General features: G+C 44.4%; 1 protein-coding gene across 1 annotated transcript in view; it reads right to left on the reverse strand.

Annotated features, from left to right (window-relative positions):
* The window catches only part of GRAMD4 (GRAM domain containing 4), a 174,601-nt gene that overhangs the window by 20,697 nt on the left and 132,172 nt on the right, over positions 1-21,732 (reverse strand). The window contains exons 10-14 of the mRNA XM_088480161.1: positions 15,172-15,220; positions 5,069-5,140; positions 4,013-4,056; positions 3,807-3,916; positions 3,315-3,469 (exon numbers count right to left, since the gene is read on the reverse strand). Of these exons, the coding sequence (XP_088336287.1) occupies positions 3,315-3,469; positions 3,807-3,916; positions 4,013-4,056; positions 5,069-5,140; positions 15,172-15,220 (430 nt within the window). The remainder of the gene's footprint in view (positions 1-3,314; positions 3,470-3,806; positions 3,917-4,012; positions 4,057-5,068; positions 5,141-15,171; positions 15,221-21,732) is intronic.

Genomic DNA, 21,732 nt, shown 5'->3' on the forward strand with positions numbered 1-21,732 from the left:
GTCGCTCAATAGAAACTATATTTAGGACATGCTGTTGGAAAAAAATTAAAATTGGAGGTAGCAGTTAGTGTGGATAGAACAAATAGCTAGTAAATGAATGCAGAGTTTAGAGGAAGGGGTACAAGGCAAAATATACCAAACAGGTCTTATAACACAGAATGAATTAAGTGGTTAATATATACACAAGATGCCAAAACAAAACCATTTGCACTCTAAGATCCATACCTTGTCATGCCCTGACAGCTAGCAGGAAAGGAAACAAACACATATGTGACAGTGACAAAAAGAAAAGGTGACGTCTATTTTACAGCATTATCCTCACATTACACACAGAAAGTGAGTGAAAAAAAAATCTACAAACACAACGGATATGCACAATTACACTATGAACACTCTGCTACTATCTACTGCTGGAATTTTTTAATACTGACTAAAAAAACCCAAAAAAAACAAACATAGTTTGATGTATACCCACCATTACATCACCTCCTCCCCATTCCTACACCTCGGCTGAAGACGGCACAGTAGCGGATGATAAACTATACTGAAATTTCTATAGCTCCACCATATAACACTGCGCTGTACGGAGAATATTTATCATTATCAGCCTCTTTCCCCGTGGTGTTTACAGTTTAAAGTCACACACAAAAAACACCTGTGCGCACACATATGGGTACATTATAGTCTACATCTAATTAACCTACCAGTATGGATTTTTTTGGCAGTGTGTGAGAAAAATGGAGCACTCAGGGGAGATAAACACAGGGAGAACAAACAAATACCAGCTTAGGAAAAACTCCTGACCCCAGCGCCATGAAGCAGCATACCCTACTATCCAGCATTTAGTTAACCACATGTCAAACCAAGTTTTAGTCCATGATAGCATGTGAAAATTTCCAAATAACATGACATTGACTTGTGATGCTTTGTCTAATGAGTGCCCACAAGCCTAGACTTACATTTTAGGCTAAAGTTGGGATCTTCTGGCACTACATGTTTGTAACTTGTGGCATGTTTACTATGGACATTACAAAGACTATGATCAGTTTAGCAAGTATGTTTCATCACAGCCATACCCTTGAAAAGCCAAAAGAAATGTACAAGTATACCTCAGAGCATAACTCCTGTCTCCCAAGGGTACTGTGCCACTGTGGTGGAAGGCGAGTGACATATCTATCCCAAGCTATCATATCCTTGCTATCTTTGTTTGTGTGTGTGGTGGGGGGGGGGGATTTAATGGCCAAACACACACATAATAAAAATATTATAATAGATATAGAGATATATAGATAGATATATATCTATGTAACAGAGGGAGACATACACTGCATTGGACTGAAAAGAGTTACATTTATCGGTTGAAAAATATCCATCTAATTGTACCGGTAAAATCGTTACAAGAACTACTTAGCTTCTAAGAGCCTTCCTAGGAATTTCTCCCTAACAAGGGATGGAAATTAAGCTTATACCACTGAGTGTTCTAACCAGTTCCATATCATCGAGTGTTTATTCAGACCAGTTCCATTCTTGTATTTACCCCTGATGAAGTCCCGTATGTGGACGAAACGCATAGGGTCACCGCTTTGAAAAACCTGCACCTACCACATGAGAGGTCCACCTAAAAGCTCACACCCATAAGGGTGTAGGTGGCAGATAATATCCTTCTGTACTGGGGCAGGTTTACTAAAAGTTGTTTTATGCTATTTGTATTGATTTGTATTGTAAGTTGTTTTATACGTATAATTTTACCTCTGCTGATCTACCAAGAATAAACTATTTAGGTATAAGAATTATGGGCTGCCATAGGGCTTTTATTTTAAGAAAAATATCCAAAACATAAACAAATGGTGATTTGAAGAGTAACTAGAAGGTAGTGTTTGACTAACAGCTAATATTGCAATAAATCCCCCTAAGTGGTGGAAATTTCTACTAATCAATTAATAATCAAAGTTGTAGTGTACCAAAAGGTGTATGTGTGTGTATAAAAAATATATATATATATATATATATATATATATATATATATATATATATATATATATATATATGGAAATAGTAGTTCTTGGATCGCGCACAGTGTATTTAACCTGATTGTGACATTAAAGTGCAGGTGTCATATATATGAAAAGTTAATCGACCACTTGAATCCTTCAAATAAGAGGAGGCAGCAGTCCCTTCCGTAGGTCTGTATGGCAATCAGATGAAATAGTGATCTGGAAAATGGGGTGGAAAGGACAAGCGCCAAATAGTGTGATAAATTAAAAAATAATTGTGCCCGTGCTCAAATAATAATTTGCGTACCAAAATATAAATCTTTAAGGCTTATCTGTAAATCTTGTCAGTCGATTGAGTATACAAAGCTGGACCCGGGTTACTGGTGCCAGATAGGACCTTAGTAGGGAAAGGCTCTTGACAGAGCCAGGTGAAGAAGAAAAATAATATAGTGTAGTAATTTCAGAATACTGAGTCTCGTAATAAATGGTTATGCGTACCCGATAGATTCTTGTGTAGATGCATATAGTGTTAACCTTTGGTAACTTTATCCAGGTTTCTTCCTTATTTTTCAGCCCCAAAAGTACCCACATAAAGTGGTGATGGTCTGCTCACTCCCCTTGATATGCGGTCTGTCACCCTTGTCAATATACGAGCCAGAGAGGAGGACTTCATATATTATTTCATCTACTTATTATACAATCCAGGAACCACTTCTCCTTTGTTGCAGCACAGGACACAGCCAGACACAGTCTCTCTCCCAACCCAGTGTGTGTGCAATCAGGACATATATATATATATATATATATATATATATATATATATATATTTTACACACACACACACACAATATGACCCTGTGTAATCCTGGTTCCTCTACCTATGTTTTGGTTTCTTATAATAGTACGGAATAGTTATTTAGCAGCAATGTGTAGTCAGATTATATAGTCTGAGTTTCTTCTGCTTCCGGGATTTTGGAATCATAGGAGACAAGTAATGTTATAACGCCCCCTCTATTAAAAAGTCAATGCTAGAAGGTTAAAAAGCAACACTGAATAATGTCTTTTCCCAGATTTTTATGTGAAATGTTTAATTCTCCCACCTGATTAACTGTGGACTGTATTATAACCCTATACAAAAGAGTTACTAGAGGGGGAAGAATCCTTGTCTAGATTATAATTACTAGGTAAAATGTCACAGTGTTTTGGTGTGCATTGTTGATTGCAGTAGTGTTCATGGTCTGTTTTAAGTTCAAAGAGCAATGGTATCTTCTGCTACTAGTAAAATATGTATGGATATCTAAACTTAACACAAAGGCTTACCCTTCTAGACACTGTAGCATTTGTCCGCTCTTTGAGTTGTGGGTCTGTAGGCAGGTTAGTCCAGATAATATACGGAGTGTCGTACTTGGCTCGTAATCTTGGGCAACGTTTGAAAACAAAATCAATGAGGAAAAACTTAATGCCTGCATAAAGTCCTACGAGAAGAAAAATACAACAAGGTGATTATGGGGAACTAAGACACTAAATATTGGGGAGATTAAACATTTTATTGGTCTTTAGATGATGTACTTATTTCATTACTGACAATAGGACTATTGGCAAAAGGATAATTCTAATATCTGTATAAGTATTAGAAAATAATGGATTTACCAATTAATAAAAAATAGCAAATGGGCATTTCACAAAATGAGGATTTTACAAAAATGTGTGTAAAAATATTCTTTATAAATAAATGGGGGATCAAGAGATAGTCAAGCTGAACATATAACTATGAATAAAACACCCCAAAACACCAGAAACACAGGCGCTTACCCATGCAGAGTCCAATTAGTTTGTACGGAAAGAAGCATGATGCTATGAAGGCCGCCCATAAGCAAATATACAATTTTTGAGTAATTTCTGGCTGGACCCACATAAATAAACTAAAATTGAAATTAAACAAGAGAAGCATTGGTTACTTTGAGTTGAGTGTTTTTTATTTCCTTATCACACACAAAAAAACAAAACCACAAACCTACTTTTTAATTTTTTCCAGTATGTCTGCCATCTTTCCAAACAGGTTCTGTATTGAAAGAAAGAGTCCATTCAGAACCTACTTGTTTTTGGAATACTTGGTAATATGTTAAGTGGTTCCTACCAATGACAAACGTCCCAGCGGCAAACAGATGGTTACGTTTAACTGCATTATGACTGCTATAACAGTTATCTAAAATAAACACAAGGATAACTGATGTGGCATCAAAAATTTACCAGCTTTTTTACTTAAAAATATCATGAATAAACTATATATGGTGAAGACAGAAACATACAGCCGGCAGGGCCATGGCCTACTAGCAGATGACAACAAAACACCTTCGGGGCCTTCATTCAAAGGCAATAGGTCTCCAGCTCTACTACCAATACATTACAGGCCCAGTTAGAAAACAGAGGCTGCTGCCCCCTAAAGGGAAATCCTCCTAAACTGTGCATTGAAGGGGAGTGCACTTGTCAACAGTCAACAATGAAAAAAAAGGGAAGGAATTCACAGCCTGGAAACAGTACAGTATATAAAAGCCTAAAACCCACCCTTGAAACCGCCCATATCCCAAACCATTGGCTAATAGCATAACTAAAATTAACCATCTGACCAGCTTGCATTAGACGCTCAATCTGTCCCTAGCTCACACAAGGTGCCCTCTGTCATTATATCCTTTAGATACTGTAATTGTCATGGCTACATACTAGCATCATTAATTAATAGGTATATGTAGAAAATGCCTTCACATTGTGGTGTTTGTGAAGCTATGAAAGTAAAGGTTTTTAATATGGATGAGCTTCATAAATCATACTTAAAGAATTGTTGTGGTGTGCACTTTGGAAAATAGCAATTAATGTTATGTGCACTCTCATTAATGCGACTTTATTTTAGCTATATATTCTTATTACTCTTTCAATTGTCTACAGAAAACAAAAGGATAGCCTTAATTGCAAGAATGCAGTAATCCCTCATCTTACTTTTTAGGATCCATTATTATAATAAATCTTGTTTGCTCTTGGAGTGAAACAGCAGGGAGCAGATTTAAGCAGGGACAGACCTGTGCCTTTTGTGCTACATCAAGGACCAACTGGAACTTCTCAGAAACAGTAAGGTCTTCTTTTGGAGGCTCCTAAAAATAAAAAAAATATATATATATAAGCAGACTAGGCCACACATCTCTATTTTTATTGTCAGAGTTCTCTACTTATTAACCCTGACTTAGATTTAAAAAAAATATATTCAGAAATGGCATGACATGCAATGTAGGATGTTTGTAGGTAAATGATCTGCAAAACTCTGATTAGTGAAACATCCAATCACTTACAAATACTGTGGTTGGGCTCTTTGCCCATTAAAATTTATGTTACATGCAAAATTTTAATTAATGTAAAAACTTTATCAAAACAGTAGCTTTAAGTAGAAAAGCCTTTGAAAAGAGAGCAGGTAGAATAGAATATGTTAGGTGAATTAAAACATACTCAAGACAGATAACAGGCTACTTAAATTTGACAGCTGAAAATCACGACGCCTGAGGACTTTGGTAATATGTGCAAATAAGACGTGTGTGGTTTTTTTTTAATCAAGTTTCAGATTTTTGTAAAGAAAAAAAATGTATATATATATATATATATATATATATGCATATACATATATATACATATACACACACACATTTTCCATAGACAATGAAACCTTACGGTTTCATATGTCATATGAGGCTGCTCAGGCATGATCTGAAAATTCAGAAAACCTATTGATTTTCTGCCAAACTCCAAAATGCAATGAAATTACGATAATTAAGGCTGACGCCTTAATGGACGTGTTCCTTGCGCAATACAGATATGGTATGCCATCAAACCCTGTGGTATTCAGCACTCTCACAGAATGAGATAGCTGTCACTCACAAAATGGTGGAGCTGCTAATTCACAAAATTGTGTGCTCATGGAGAGACCAGCTGAAGAATGAAGATGACGGGAAGCCCTGGAAGTGCGGGGGCCGCGCAAAAGAGCTTACTGGCCACCGCGCTCCAGGTGAAGACGCAGTAGAAGTCCTGGATGGGCGACGGCCATGTAAAAGAGCTTAAAGGCAGTCGCCCTCCAGGTGAAGGTGAGGCATAATAAAATACTTTTAAAAACGGTGTTTGTTTGTTTTATTTAAATATTTTGCAGGGGTTCTATAGGTGCCAGCAGGCCCTTAATACCCCGCCTGCTGGTACTTGTAGTACTATTGCAGAAGACAATATTTACAATTTGTTATGCACCACACTATACATAATAAACCTGGCACCCACCACCCAGGGTGCCGGGGATAGCCCCGGGCTATCAGCCTGGGCCTGGGGTGCCCTGAGGAGGGGGACCCCATTATTGGGGGGTCCCCACCTCCCCAGGGATCCCCTGCCTGGGCTGACTAGCGGTCAGGGTTGAGGCTGCGGCTGGAGGACCCGGTGAAAGGGCCCTGGCTGTGGCATCACACCCCCCCCCCCCCCCCCCCCGCGCGCGCTAGACGGAGTCCGGTGCTGGTTCTGGGAAATACAGGGGGAGCCCTATGCATTTTTCCCCCTGTATTTCCAGAACAGGACCGGCTCAGAGCCCTGTGCTGGTTGCGCTAAATACGGGGGACCCCTACGTCATTTGTTACCTGTATTTTGGCAACCAGGACAGGTTCTCAAAAGCCTGGTGCTGGTTGTGCTTAATACAGAGGACCCCTACGTCGTTTGTCCCCTGTAATTAGCACAACCAATACTGGGACTCCAAAGCCCGGGGCTGGTTGTTTACTGGGGGGTGGGGCTATGCCATTTTTTTTTCTTTAAACACAGGCAGCCAGTCATGGTTGTGCTTAAATGCAGGGAAAAAATGACATAGGGTTACCCCATATTTAGGCACAACCAGCACCGGGCTAGTCAGAACCAGCCCTGGTTGCCAAAATAAGGGGGACAAGTGACGTAGGGGTCCACCATAGGTTATGCAACCAGCACTGGGCTCTGATCCGGTCCTGGTTCTGGAAATACAGGGGGGAAAAATGAGTAGGTTCCCCCCGTATTGTCCAGGACCAGCACCGGCCTATTTCTAACGGGGGGCTGATGCCCCAGCCAGGGGAGCCCTTTCACCGGGCCCCCCAGCCACAGCATGAACCCTGACCGCTAGTCAGTCCAGGCAGGGGATCCCTGAGGAGCTGGGGACCCCCTACTCAGGGCACCCCAGGTTGATAGCCCGGGGCTATCCACAGCACCCCTGGGCCGGTGGGTGCTGGGTTGATTGTGTTGTGTGGTGCATTTTAAAGAATATTTTCTTTTGCAGGTGAACTATAGGTCCCAGCACGTCCCAGCACGTCTCCCTGCATGCTGGTACCACTGCCACCTGTAAAAAAAAAAATATTAAAATAACACAACACACTTAAATATTGTAATATTTTATTTTACAGGTCTTCACCTGGGGGACGGCGGCCTTTAAGCTCTTTTGCATGGCCGCCGCCCCAGGACTTAGGCATGTTTGCCTGGCGGGCACCCACCCACCAGGGCTTCGACGACTTCACCTAGTGGACGGCAGCCTGTGATCGCTTTTTCGTGGCCGCCACCCACTAGGACTTTCGGTGTATTTGTCCGGCGGGCGCCAACCCGCCAGGGCTTCAGCGTCTTCACCTGGCGGGCGCCCACCTGCCAGGGCTTCTGACGTCTTCACCTGGGGGCTGGCTGCCACCTCCCCAGGGCTTCTATGGTCCTCTGCAGGTTCCGCCGCCTCCAATGACGTCACGAGTCGCGATTGGCTCGCGGCAGCCATCTTTGAAAATCAAAGATGGCCGCAGCGAGCCAATCACGGCTCGCAACATCATCAGCGGTGGCAGCTGCGGTACCGACCCGTTCGGGTGTCGGCGGCGGGCCTGGATCTGAGAAGATCTTGTCCCCGCCAGCCATTCTGCAGAGTACGGCAGCTGCGCCCATTTTAAAATTCAAAGATGGCCGCCGCGAGCCGTGATTGGCTAGCGGCGGCCATCTTTGATTTATAAAAATAGCGCTGAGGCGCCATTTTTGAAATGGGCGCCGCTGCCGTATTCGGCATAATGGCTGTAGGAGTCTGAATCCTCTCCGGTCCAGGCCCGCCGCCAACGCCCTCACCGTCGCTGGACCCTCCGCCGCCGCCGGACCCTCCGCTACCAACACCCGCGCCCCCGCCAACACCCACGTCCCCCGCCAACAACCGCGACCCGCCGCTGCTTTGACCGCTACCGCCTGCAAACGACGGCCATCTTGCTGCACCCAAGTGAAGCCACTATTACTACACCTGCTGGAAGCTCCTACTGCGGCTGCGCAACAAGTTGAAAAGTCCTATCTTTATAATGGCGCATTCTTGAGGTAATAATTTTAAAACTGTCACTTTCTAATTTACCTGAACCTCAAAAGCATGTACCCTGGCACAATAGCTACCTACTAAAACAAACCCAAAGTCTAAATTCCACCCCTACCCTGAGTTTTGCCTTCCCCCAAAAAAACCCCATAGACTACTGCACAAAAGTGTTCCTAATTGACAATGTCAGAATAACTGACAGTTGGAGCATTTAGATTACTCCCAAATCCTCATTTTTTATGTTTTTGCCCTGAAATTTGCCATCAGTTCTACCCGGCCATGCCAAGTTTCAGATCCATAACTCCTATAGCTTTTGAGGTGTAGCCCCTTGAACACCCTGCCCCCCCCCCCCCTTTCAGAATTCTCTATGGAGAAATCCGTTTTTTTTAGATGCAGCCTTAATATAATAAATAAATATATATTTATATTTAATATATATTATACATACACACACAGGGAAATTTGTATATCGCCATGCGCAGATGTTGGTGCACATAATTTGATTAAGTTAGTAGAAGAGAGTTAAAATCCCTTGAAACAGCATTTCTCCTCCTCGGGAGTCACTTCCAAATTTTCTATGCCAAAGAAAAGCACAAGGTGCACACCAAAGTGAATAATAAATCTAAATATTTATAGCAGTACACATAAAAACCTGCATCAAGGTGAAAAATAAGCATCATCAGCTTAGCATGCCAATTGGGGTGTGATGTCCACTCCAGGATATGTTCATTATACCGTCGCAGGGGAAGCCGGCGCTTAGAATACCAGCTCCAGAACCCCGGCGCTGGCATCCCGAAGGTAAGTAGTGGGGTTGGGTAGAGGGTTCAGGTTAGGCACTAAGAGGGAAGGGTTGGGCTTATGGTTAGGCACTAGGGGGGGCAGGGCGAGGTTAGGTTCAGGCATTGGAGAGGGAGAGGGTTAGAATACACCTACCGACAGGTGTCTGTATCCTAACTCTGTTGGGATGCCGGCATCTGGATTTTGACCACCGGCATCCCGTACCCATCCCTCCACTCCTCTATAGTGACGTCACCTATCAAAGGAAGTGAGAGTTATCTGCGGGGACTGGAGTGAGGAGGCGGCCGTTTCCAAGATCAAGCACTACAATATAACACTTTTGGACCGCTCTGTTTGAAAGCCACTATAGAGGAGATCCAGTAGCGTATCTATAATGGGTAATGGGTGCAGTGTGTGCGGGGCACATGGGCCTCCGTTTCCAGGGGGCCGCGCACCGCACACCCTGCACCCATATTACTTTAAACTTACCTGTACGTGGTCCCACGTCGGGTGTCAGCGCTGCTCAGAACACAGGAAAATGGCCGCCGTGGCCAGGTGGGGAGTTTGACTGGGGCGGTACACCTGTCAAACCGTAACGCAGGTGTCCTAAGGCGAGGACAGAAACCTCCCGTGGAGCAGAAGGGCAAAAGCTTTGACCACCGGTGTTCTGCGCATGTGCAGTAGACTCCGGAGTCTACTGCGCATGCACAGAACACCGGAAAATGGCCGCCGCGGCCTAAACCGAAGTGCCTAACCCTAAGTCCCCCCCGGGGGTGCCTAACCCTAACCCTCCCTCCCCCTAGCCTAACCCTTACCATCCCGGGGGGGGGGTGCCTAACCCTAACCCTCCCCGCGGCTGTCCGCTCGCGGCGCCCGGCATCCCTTCGATCGGGATGCCAGGCGCCTGTCTCCTGGCATCGGGGAAGTGACAGGCATCTAGATATAGACGTCCCGGCCTTTCACCCTCGCCGGGATATGACAGTCGGGAAGCCAGCTGCCGGTATTAAGGCAGCCGGTTTCCCGATTGTATACCGCGCAGTCTAGTGCCCGGTGTCTACTAAGGCTCCGGTGGTTGGCTAGCCGTGTCAGTCGGCTGCTGGCCACTGGGGAGAGAGGAGGGGGCACCACACGGAAAGTGCACATGGGGCCCCTCCTCTCTTAAGACGCCCCTGGATCAGATTCCAATTGGCAGGCTAAGCTGATGCTGCTTATTTTTAACCTTGATGCAAGTTTTTGTGTGTGCTGCTACTAAATATTTTGATTTATTATTAACTTTGGTGCGCACCTTGTGCTTTTCTTTGGCATAGTAAATTTTTAAATGACTCTTGAGGAGGGGAAACGCTGTTTCAAGGGAGCTGCAAAAAGTGATTATGAACCTAGTGCTAATTTGAACTCGCTACTACTAACCTAATCAAATTATGTGGACTAACATCTGCACATAGCGATATACAATCTCCCTATATATATATATATATATATATATATATACACACATATAATAACATACATACACACACACACACACACACACACTGTATGCATATCTCAAAACGGACACTCGTCTACCATCGTTCTTTTCCTCCCAATAGTGTCAGGGCATGACGTGTGCGTTCTTCCACCTAGATGCTTGGTTCCCATGACAATGCGCACTTGGTGGAACGCAGTTCAGTCTGCTCCACTCCTCCCTGGCATGCCGCCCCGTGGTGGAACACCCACCACTCCCGGGTATGCAATGAACAGCCGGCTGACCATTTCCGCTATCACTACACTTAAATACCAGTCATGGAGAGCTATTCATGTATGCCAGGTTACTGCGGGCTTGGAGACGTGGCTGAGACACAATTAGACGGCTGTATACACTGGCTGACACGTTACGAGATAGGAGCTCTGTTAAAAATTCAGCTTTGTTAGCAACTGTTCAGTTATTTGTCTGATCTTGAATCACGATGTCACATTTATTTGCATTATCACATATGTTGATTAACTGTGCCTCATGAACGAACGCTGCGGGGTAGGCTCTGACATTTAGATCGTGCCTTCATACGAAATTTGTGACATACGAGTGTAATGCCGTGTGGCTATTTAGAGTGGTATGTATGATTCTCTCGATACTAATGGTGATATTTTGTATGATACTGGTCAGTATTTTGTGATTGCACTATATACCTCGTATGACTTCCATCAGATATATAGTTGCCAGTTAGGAGAGTTAGACTCTTTTGGCTGTATTGAGATCATGGTACTTAGAGTTAGTTGTTCACCATGAGATCAGGACAACTTGTGAAGCCTGTGAGACATTTTTTTTTTTTTTTTCATCCACACATGTGTTTCCTCTACTTGTAAAAGCAAGTGTTGCTCTTTGTAGTCTGTCTTGAAAAAGGTACGAGATATAATATTAGCTGAAGCACCCGGCGTCGCTCATGTTTAAACCTTAAAGTTATTAAGTTTTATTATGTGATGTCGTCCAAATCCATCCAGTGGAAGGCCCAGAACAGGCTCCCTAGGTCAAAAGTTCTGCCTGGCGCACTCTGCCATGAGGTCTGACCGGGACCACCACCACTCCAGAAGGGATCCCAGACCAATTGAGACCGATCTGTGAAGTATTCATCCAAATCCATCCAGTGGAAGCCCAGAAAAGGCTCCCCGGGTCAAAGTTCTGCCCAGCATACACCAGCGGGAGGTCCGACCGGGTCCTTAACCCCCCTTAAAACCAGGCCAGGACCCAACTGGACCACCTCACGTTGGTTTCATCCTAATCGGTGCATGGGTGTCTGAATGCATAACCGGACAAACAAACAGACCAATGAATTATTTATATCTAGCAGTATAGTGAGGCAGAATCTGTAAACATTAACTAAAAATACATTAGCTAGGATATATTTTGTATTTAGCTAGACACTGCTTCAATTTCACAAAGATTTGAGATTAACACTACAATGTTGTAATACTTTTCTGTAGATGCTTTAAAAAACACAAAAAAAACAAATGTGTGGCAAGGTTAACTTAAAGATGAAATTAATGAGTTTTAGATTGCGCCACCTAATAAACCAATTTTATGAAATATATATATATTATATATGGTATACAATCGGGAAACCAGCTACCTTAATACCGACAGCCGGCTTCCTGACTGTCATATCACGGCGAGGGTGAAATGCCGGGCGTCTATATCTAGACACCTGTCATTTCCCCGACGCCAGGAGGCAGGCGCCCGGCATCCAGATCGAAGGTATGCCGGACGCCGCGAGCGGACAGCCGCGGGGGGGGAGGGTTAGGTTTAGGGCACCCGGGGGGGGGGACTTAGGGTGAGGCACCCCCCCAGGAGGGTTAGGTTCAAGCTAGGGGGAGGGAGGGTTAGGGTTAGGCACCCCCGGGGGGAACTTAGGGCTAGGCACCCCCCGGGAGACTTGGGTTTAGGTAGAGGGGAACGGGGGGGTTAGGGTTAAGCACCCCTAAGGAGGGTTAGGGGTAGGGGGTTAGGTTAGTTTATACTTACCTTAGCGACGATCGGGATTTCCAGCACTGTCAGGCTTCCGCTGTCGGGAACTCTGCTTTTGTCGGCCAGGCGCTGCCGATAATCGAACCATGCGGCCGGCGGTATTTCATAGCGATTCCTTATATATACACATACATACCCAGAATAAATAAATATATATATATATATATATATATATATATATATATATATACACACACACACACACACACACACACACACACGTACACATAGATATACACACATTCATACACAGTATATATATATTTATATAATAACACATACACACAATACTGTGCAAAAGTATTAGGCAGGTGTGGGCAAAATGCTGCAAAGTAGGAATGGTTTCAAAAATAGAAGTGTTAGTTTTTTTTATCAATTAACAAAATGCTATTAAGTGGTTGAACAGAAGAGAAATCTATATCAAATCAATCTTTGGTGTGACCAACCTTTGCCTTCAAAACAGCATCATTTCTTCCAGGTACACTTGCACAAAGTCAGGGATTTTTTAGGATTACAGTCAGGTTTATGATTAACCAATCATACCAAACAGGTGATAATGATCATCATTTTCATATGTAGGTTGAAACACAGTCATTAACTGAAACAGCTGTGTAGGAGGCTTAAAACTGGGTGAGGAACAGCCAAACTCTGCAACAAAGGTTAAGTTGTGGAAGACAGTTTCATGTCACATGTCAAACACCATGGCAAGACTGAGCACAGCAATAAGACACACGGTAGTTTATACTGCATCAGCAAGGTCTCCCCCCCAGGCATAGATTTCAAAGCAGACTGGGGTTTCCAGATGTGCTTCTTCAAAAACTTGAACAGCACAAGGAAACTGGCAACATTGAGGACAGTAGACGCAAGGTCGGCCAAGGAAACTTTGTGCATCAGATGAAAGACACATCATGCTTACTTCCCTTCGAAATTCTGAAGATGTCCACCAGTGTCATCAGCTCAGAACTGGCAGAAACCAGTGGGACCCAGGTACACCCATCTACTGTTCAGAGAAGTCTGGCCAGGAGTGGTCTTCATGGAAGAATTAAGGGCAAAAAGCCATACCGACGTGGAAACCAGGCCTAGCGACTCAACTATGCACGAATACATAGAAACTGGGGTGCAGAAAATGGCATCAGGTGCTCTGGACTGATGAGTCAAAATTTTAAATAAATATTTGGCTGTAACAGAAGGCATTTTTTTTGCCGAAGGGCTGGAGAGGGGTATAATAATGTGCAACAGTGAAGCATGGTGGGAGGTTCCTTGCAAGTTTGAGACTGCATTTCAGCAAATGGTTTTAGGCATTTGGTCATGATTAATGGTGTCCTCAATGCGGAGAAATACAGGCAGGTACTTATCCATCATGCAATACTATCAGGGAGGCGTCTGATTGGCTTCAGGTTTATACTGCAGCAGGACAACGACCCCAAACATACAGCTAATGTGATTAAGAACTATCTTCAGCATAAAGAAGAACAAGGAGTCCTGGAAGTAATGCTATGGCCCCCACAGAGCCCTGATCTCAACATCACCGAGTCTGTCTGGGTTTACATAAGAGACAGAAGGATATGAACAAGCCTACATCCACTGAACATCTTTAAGATGTTTGTAACAACCTCCCTGCAGAGTTCCTTCAAAAACTGTGTGCAAGTGTACCTATAGAATTGATGCAAAGGGTGGTCACACCAAATATTGATTTGATTTAGATTTCTCTTCTGTTCAGTCAATTTGTCAATCAATAAAAAAAAAACATTTATGTGTACACACACACACACATTATGTTTAATATGTTCTATCACACCTGAACATTTGCATTTAAAAATTAACTTGGATAACAGGACATTATCCATTGCTTATGAGCTAAAATCTCAATGACTACGGTAATCACATTGCAAGTTAAACGGATTGCTTGCACTTACGGCATTTTAGCACTGTACCAGGAGGTGGCAGTACAATCACAATAAACATTACACACAAAAAAATTATATAATATAGCTATAATAAGCATGTATTTAGATAGTTAGTATCATTAAACACAAGTGGAACAAAATATTGAAATACAAGTTAAAAATGCAAGTAAATACAGTTAGTCACCATAAACAAATATCATAGACAAAATCATACAGGAAATTACATTTCACAGGATTTAACACTGAACGCGTGGCTTTGGTTACAGATCTATCTTAGAAAGACAAATAAGTTCTACACAAAGTCTGACAATGGATTTTACTGGGCAATTACAGGGGTAACAATCTTTACATGCAAATAATTTCCCATTTAATTTCACCAACACAGATGAATAGTTTCAATCCATAACCCTAAAGTACATACTTGTTTTTTTCTTTGGTTCTATGGGATAATGCTAGGAGCTTTTATTGGATATAAAGCCAAAATATTCATAAACACATTACTTCCCAACTGGTACACCAGGACGCATTCTATTCTAATCAATTTTTATTTATTTATTTATTTTAAATCAGACCTGGAAGCCTCCAAAATTCTGCAGCAAATGGAATCAATATAAACAGACCTGCTACAGGACTTACTATAGGCTCTGAAACTTGAGGCACAATGCTCCACTGTATTCTCCAACCCCTATGTACAGATAGACAGACAAAAAAATTGTAAATATGACAAACTGCATAAGTACTGTTAGAAAAATTACACATAATTCCCCAACACAATGAACATAAATTATTTGCATGCCACTTTAATTTGCCCAGTTTGACAACAGTGTGGAATGCAATTTACAAATATACTGTTCTTTGATAAACCCTTACATGCAGACATGGTAACAATAGACTTAACACAAAATGAAAAACACACAAACTAGCAAGTAAAATAAGTACACAAAACTGAAAAAAAATGTTCATTTTCATATTTATTAAATGCAAGGGTTTAAGAAATGCTTGCAGCTTTGTAAAAGGATACACATTTTAAACCTTATGGCATTTATAACATTATAAACTGAGGCCTCCTTATGAACAGTCATTTTACGAAGGGGAAGAGGGCAAATCTTTACCAACATGCAACACCCAAATTTGTCAAAATGTAAGGAAAGGTGCACAATCATGGTGACTGACATTACAGAGTACAGAAGTGCACTTTACAGATAAAAGACACTAAATCACAATCAAACATTTGTGTATTAGACTCACTAATATTGCTGTAATATTAGTTCTAAAACAATGGGTCACAACCCCAAATTGGGTCTCGAGCACCATCTCATGGAGTTGTAGGGGCCTTTGGGAAAATCCAGACAAAATCAGTTAACAAGTTTTCCCTCCCTTCTCCATGAGTGCTATGTGATGGAGCTCAAAGAGAAGGGCTGTGATGTATTGGGGCAGAGGTACGCTCAGTAACACACTGTTGTGACAGTGTCTCTGAATGCCAAATACAAAAGTGCACTTAAGTGAACTGAAGGTTCTCGAAGCAGAATGCCAAATGCTATACTGCGCTGCATGTATGGGAGGGTCATTTTAGTTTGGTTAATAATACTACAGGGTTGGGGTAATGTTATAGTGGACATCATTGGCAAGAGTGATGAAGGGGGTAGGGGGGGTAAGGTGCGCTCTTCCTGCTTACCCCCCCTACCCCCATACGTTTTCAGTGCGGGAAAGGTACTCCCACACAAAGGTGCAGCACCCCGAAACCACAACACACCACTCCCTGGTCAACGAGAGCGCAGATCTACCGCCCATCTTCAAGAGTGATGAAGGGACCTATGTCCATAGAGGGTTGGGTACAAGATCCCGGCGGTCAGGATCCCGACCCAATTCGGTAAGTGTCCTTACCCTAACCCAGCTTCCCCACAGCCAAAGCAAAACCCTAACCCCCCTTCATAGTACACAGACAATATACACAAGGAGTAGCCCAAGAGCAAAGACATTTGATAATCTCTCTGCTATATGAAAACACTTACGAGTTTCTCCTTAGCAACCAATTGTTAGAATTAGGTCACCTTGTTGCAGTAGATAGATATTCACAATTTGATCAGAATGTGCACTAATCACAATTTTCAGTTATTATATAATGTAGCAATATTACAGCAGAGAACATTAAACATGAAAATAGCAACTTACAGATGTACAAGAACAAAAAGTTTAAGGTCACAAAACCTCTAGAGGGCAGCTTGGGCATTTTCCTGGACATTATACATTCTTGCATTGGACAACATATGTACAATATGGTGGTGATCCAGTATTGAGTAACAACTGAGTCACTATAACACATCACTGCTGTGTGTGAGTCATCCTGACTAATTAAATCTTTATGACAAAAGCTGTTTGCAGCACCTAAAAGTACACAGTATAATTTCACTGCATCTCTCAAGATCTTTGCCTTAAACAATATCTACAAAAACCACACAACTTTATCTTTACAGGAAAGGGGAGATTAGTTTCCTACTATATATGACTATTTTTAAACTTGCAACTTTTACTAAATACATTGCTACTCCACATGGTACTTCTATATATTAGTAAGTAGCTGAAGTACCCGGCATTGCCAGAGTTAAAATCTTCAAGTTACTAAGTTTCATCATGTGAAGTCATCCCCAGAACAGGCTCCCTGGGTCAAAGTTCTGCCCGGTGCACTGTGTTGTGAGGTCCGACCAGGACCCAAACCACATCATTAGACATCCCGGACCAATTGTCACCCTTTTGAAGTTTTCATCCAAATCCATCCAGTGGAAGGCCCAGAACAGGCTCCCTAGGTCAAAGTTCTGCCCAGCGTACACCAACGGGAAGTCCGACCGGTACCTCAACCCCCTCTAGTATGTCTTCTGGGATCCAATGTTACCACTCTGAAGTTTTCATCCAAATACATCCAGTGGAAGACTCAGAACAGGATCCCCGGGTCAAAATTCTGCCCAGCGTACAGCAACGGGAGGTCCAACCTGGACCCTAATCCTCCTAAAACCTAGCCCTCCTCGCGTTTTTTTCATCCCAATCGGTACATGAGGCTTCAAATGCATAACCAGACAAAAACAAACAGACCAATGAATTTTATAAATAAGATTAAACTTTGAAGTCTTGTTATAGGACACAAATCCTCTCTGAAAATAAATGAAATTTAAAATAAACTAGGAAAATACAAAATAAACAACGCTGATTTTTATAGATACAGCATGAAAAAGCACAGAAGACACGATGGCGAACTAATGACATTAACAGCTTTCGCGGGAGTGCAAACAGGTCACTAAAGTCAGGTCAGGTAAAGGTAGATGATGCTTTTATTTCAGGCAGCTCTGAGTTGTCTGTTCAGAGGCTTAACCCTTTCTTCTGTAATCACATTGATCTGTATTTCCTTTTGTTATAATGTATGTGCAATGTGCTTTCTGCTGTTTAAGGTAGCTGAAGGCAGCATATGCCTGATGCTACATAAGACTCTGTATATGGGGGTTAGAGAAGCTCATTGGGTGTTTTTCGTATCAATCTGCCTTATGATTGACAGGTCTAGGCTGGTTAAAACAGCCTATCACAAGTTCTGGTGGGGAGGGCCTTAGCTCACATACTTAAAAAAGGGGAAGCAGGGTTTACTTCCTCTTTGTGACTTGCAAATTGAAAGTTAAGTGCATTCATCATCTGTCGGCCATCTTGTTTTTCACTCTCATTAATTTAATTCTTTATATTCCTTTATTCATCCCTGACACTCAACACTACAATCTTCCTGCTATCACTTCCTTTTTCACCACTTTCTTCCCTGTCAATTCTTTCCATTCCCTCACCATGTATTTTCCCAGGCATTCCCCCCCTCCCCCCCTCTGTCCTGGCTGAACTTTCTCACCCACTTTCATCGTCCCCCCCCCCTCTGTCCTGGCTGAACTTTCTCACCCACTTTCATCGTCCCCCAGCCTCCCCCCTCCTTCCCGCATACCAGTTTTGAACAGCGCGGGCTCACGACCCCCCTTTGCCCATTCCTCTGCCCGAAGCGATAGCTGCGCTGTCCCCGCGCCGGGCGCCTCCAGCGGCCCGGTCGCACGCGGCCTGCCGGCTCCCTCTCCCCGCCAGCAGCGTGTGCTGCCGGGCGCTGCACTGACTCCCGGCCAGCCCGCCCCTGCTCTCCCGGCTCGCGGTTCACATGACCCCCGCCTCAGCCACGCCGATTCTCGGCGCAGCGTTCAGCGGGCTGCGCCCTCCCCCTCCAGCTCCTATGTTAGGCGCCCAGGCCCGGGCGCAGGTCCCCCACACGCAGGCCCCCCTCCCCCCTCACACCAGGCAGTCTCCACAGACGATGAGGGAGACTGCCTGGCGGCTGTCCCCTATCAGGCCCCCCCACAGCTCAGGCCTCAGGGGGGCAGCTCACATGACTCGCTGCCCCCTACTCCTGATCCGCAGCCCCCCCTGCAGGCGAACATTTTCCCTGCTCTCGCTGGTCTGGCCACGGTGCAGGCTCCTGCACTGTCACAGGTCAGTTATTCTAATACTAGCTTCGCGCCAGCTGCAACTTCCGCAATCGCACACCCGGCTTTCGTCCCTAACGCTCCCGCATTTTCGCCCGCAGTAGGTGTTGGGGCCCACCCTGGCCTTAGTGGGTCGGATGTTCCGCACACTTCACAGGTCACATCCCCATGGATGCATACACCCATGCCAGCCTCCTTTTTGCACGCACCGCAACACTCATTTTACCAGCCCACATTTTACCAGCCTTTGGTGCAAGGGTCTGCTGCGACGGGTCCTTACCCCTATTGGGCTCCTCCAGGTTGGGGGTCTACTACGCCGCCAAGTTCTAACCAACCCCCTCTCGTCGGCTTACACCCTGCTTCAGAGGGCGGGTCGTTAAATATGATTGAACAACCACAATCTGTAGGGACAGTTCCAGTTGCTAATACGACACACGGTGTTGGGCTTGTTGATACTGCTGATCCTCTTTCTTTTACAGCCCCTTCCGAAAATCCGGAGAACAGAGTGGAGAACTCGCTCGGGACCCCGCAGACACAAGCAACAGATAAAGACGGAAGAGCTACGACCGCGGTCGCCGGCGTTGGTGAGGAGGGTTATGATGATATTGTACCTGGCAGTGATAGCTCAAGCACCAGCGATTCTAGTTCTACCTCGGGTTCGCCTAGGAGGCCGCGCAAGCTCATGCGCATGCTAGAGCGGCATTTTAAAGGAAAGGACGCAGGAGTAGGGGTTAAGCCAGCCAGGGCGCCAGCAGCCTCTGCGGCTTCGGAGGCCGATTTAGTACATTGCTCCAATACGGCTATCACTAGAGGTGTTAGGAAGCGTATTAAGGAGAAGATTAACAAAGGTCGCTATGAAGACATCTTTACAATTACGGAGTTAGGCAGGAAAGGCTTAGCGTCAGCTAAAGCCGCGGGGGGAATGGGCGAAGAAGCGTACCGTTCTTATGACAATTGGATGACTGGCATGCTGGTTTTCGGTGCTTGTTACCTAGAGACAAGGCCGGCGGAGCACATTAATGTACTTAGGTACATTCATCTCATTCATGGCATGCAGGTTAAGGCCCGCGGCACAACCTGGCGTTCCTACGATGAAGATTTTCGTAGGAAGCAGGACGGTAAAAAAACCATGACTTTGGGTTTCAAGGACGTCGAAGTATGGCTCGACGTTACGCAGCAACGAAAATTTGTGGGTGACAGCGCCCCAAAGCGTAAGAATCCGGTCACAGGCAAATCGCAGGCCATTCCTTTCGTTAAAGGGAAATGTTTTGCCTTTAACAGTGGACAATGCGACAGGGGTGCGAAGTGTCGTTTTCGGCACTCCTGTACTAGCTGCAGCGGAAACCACTCCGCCAAAGATTGCACCAAGACAGTCGGGTCTTCAAGCACCCCTCGCGGTGACAGCGCCAAGTAGTCTGGAGTTAGCTCCGTCCCAGATTCGTTTGCCGGCATTGAGCAGATGGTTAAGTTTTTACCCGAATAGGGCATCCGCAGAGATTTTATTTCACGGTTTTTCATTCGGTTTTCGCATCCAGATTGTAGCACCTGTTACAGCTGTAGCTTCTCGCAACCTGCGCTCGGCCAGAATGTACCCTGATGTAGTCAGAGCAAAAGTGGGTGCAGAGCTGAGATTGGGTCGCATGGTCAGTCCTTTTTCTGAACCTCCCATTCCCAATTTGTGCGTATCGCCACTGGGTGTAGTCCCCAAAAAAGGTCACGGGTAAGTTCAGGCTCATACAACACTTGTCGTACCCTGTCGGCCGGTCTGTTAACGACGCCATCGAGACTAACATTTGTAGCGTGAGTTAGCAATCTTTTGACGATGCACTACGGCTAGTTAGAAGTTTTGGGCTCTGGGCACTAATGGCGAAGGTGGATAACAAATCGGCCTTCCGTTTGTTGCCATTACACCCCGAATCTTTCCGGCTGCTGGGTTTTAAGTTCGACGGTTCTTATTACGTGGATCGCTGTTTGCCTATGGGCTGCGCAGTCTCTTGCGCGTTCTTCGAGAAGCTTAATACTTTTCTTCAATGGTGCATTCAGACGGGTTCCGGTCATGCAGGTATTACACATTACCTGGATGACTTTTTAGTTGTGGGAACAGCGGGTCAGACCACGTGCGGCGATGTGCTTTTTTCAGTTAACTCATTGTTCCATACCCTTGGGGTGCCCATCGCGCAGGAGAAAACAGAAGGTCCAACGACGTGCTTATCCTACTTGGGCATACAGATAGACACATCGGCCGGTTGTTGTCACTTACCTGGGGACAAGGTTCAGCGGTTGAGAGAGCAGATTAGTCATTGCATAGCAGCAAATAAGGTTTCGTTACGGGAAGTGCAATCCTTGTTAGGGTTGTTGCATTTTTCATGCCGTGTGATACCAATTGGGAGAGTTTTTTGTAGGAAGCTGAAGAGGGCCACTTCGGTTATATATTTACCCCATTACAAATTGCGACTGCCTAGGGAAATCAAGGACGATCTGACTTTGTGGTTGTCGTTCTTGGACAAGTTCAATGGAGTTAGGATTTGGCCCTCCCCGCCCGTCGATAGCAAGTGTCTCCAGCTGTTCACAGATGCGTCCGGGGCATTCGGTTTTGGCGCTTATTTTGATGGCGATTGGTGCACCAAGCCTTGGCCGGAGGCTTGGCATGCCTCGGGTTTGACGGCTAATATGCTTCTATTGGAGCTTTTTCCAATAATTGTTG

This window comes from Taudactylus pleione, unplaced genomic scaffold (assembly GCF_031769625.1).
Source record: "Taudactylus pleione unplaced genomic scaffold, aTauple2 ptg000251l, whole genome shotgun sequence".
Taxonomy (NCBI): domain Eukaryota; kingdom Metazoa; phylum Chordata; class Amphibia; order Anura; family Myobatrachidae; genus Taudactylus; species Taudactylus pleione.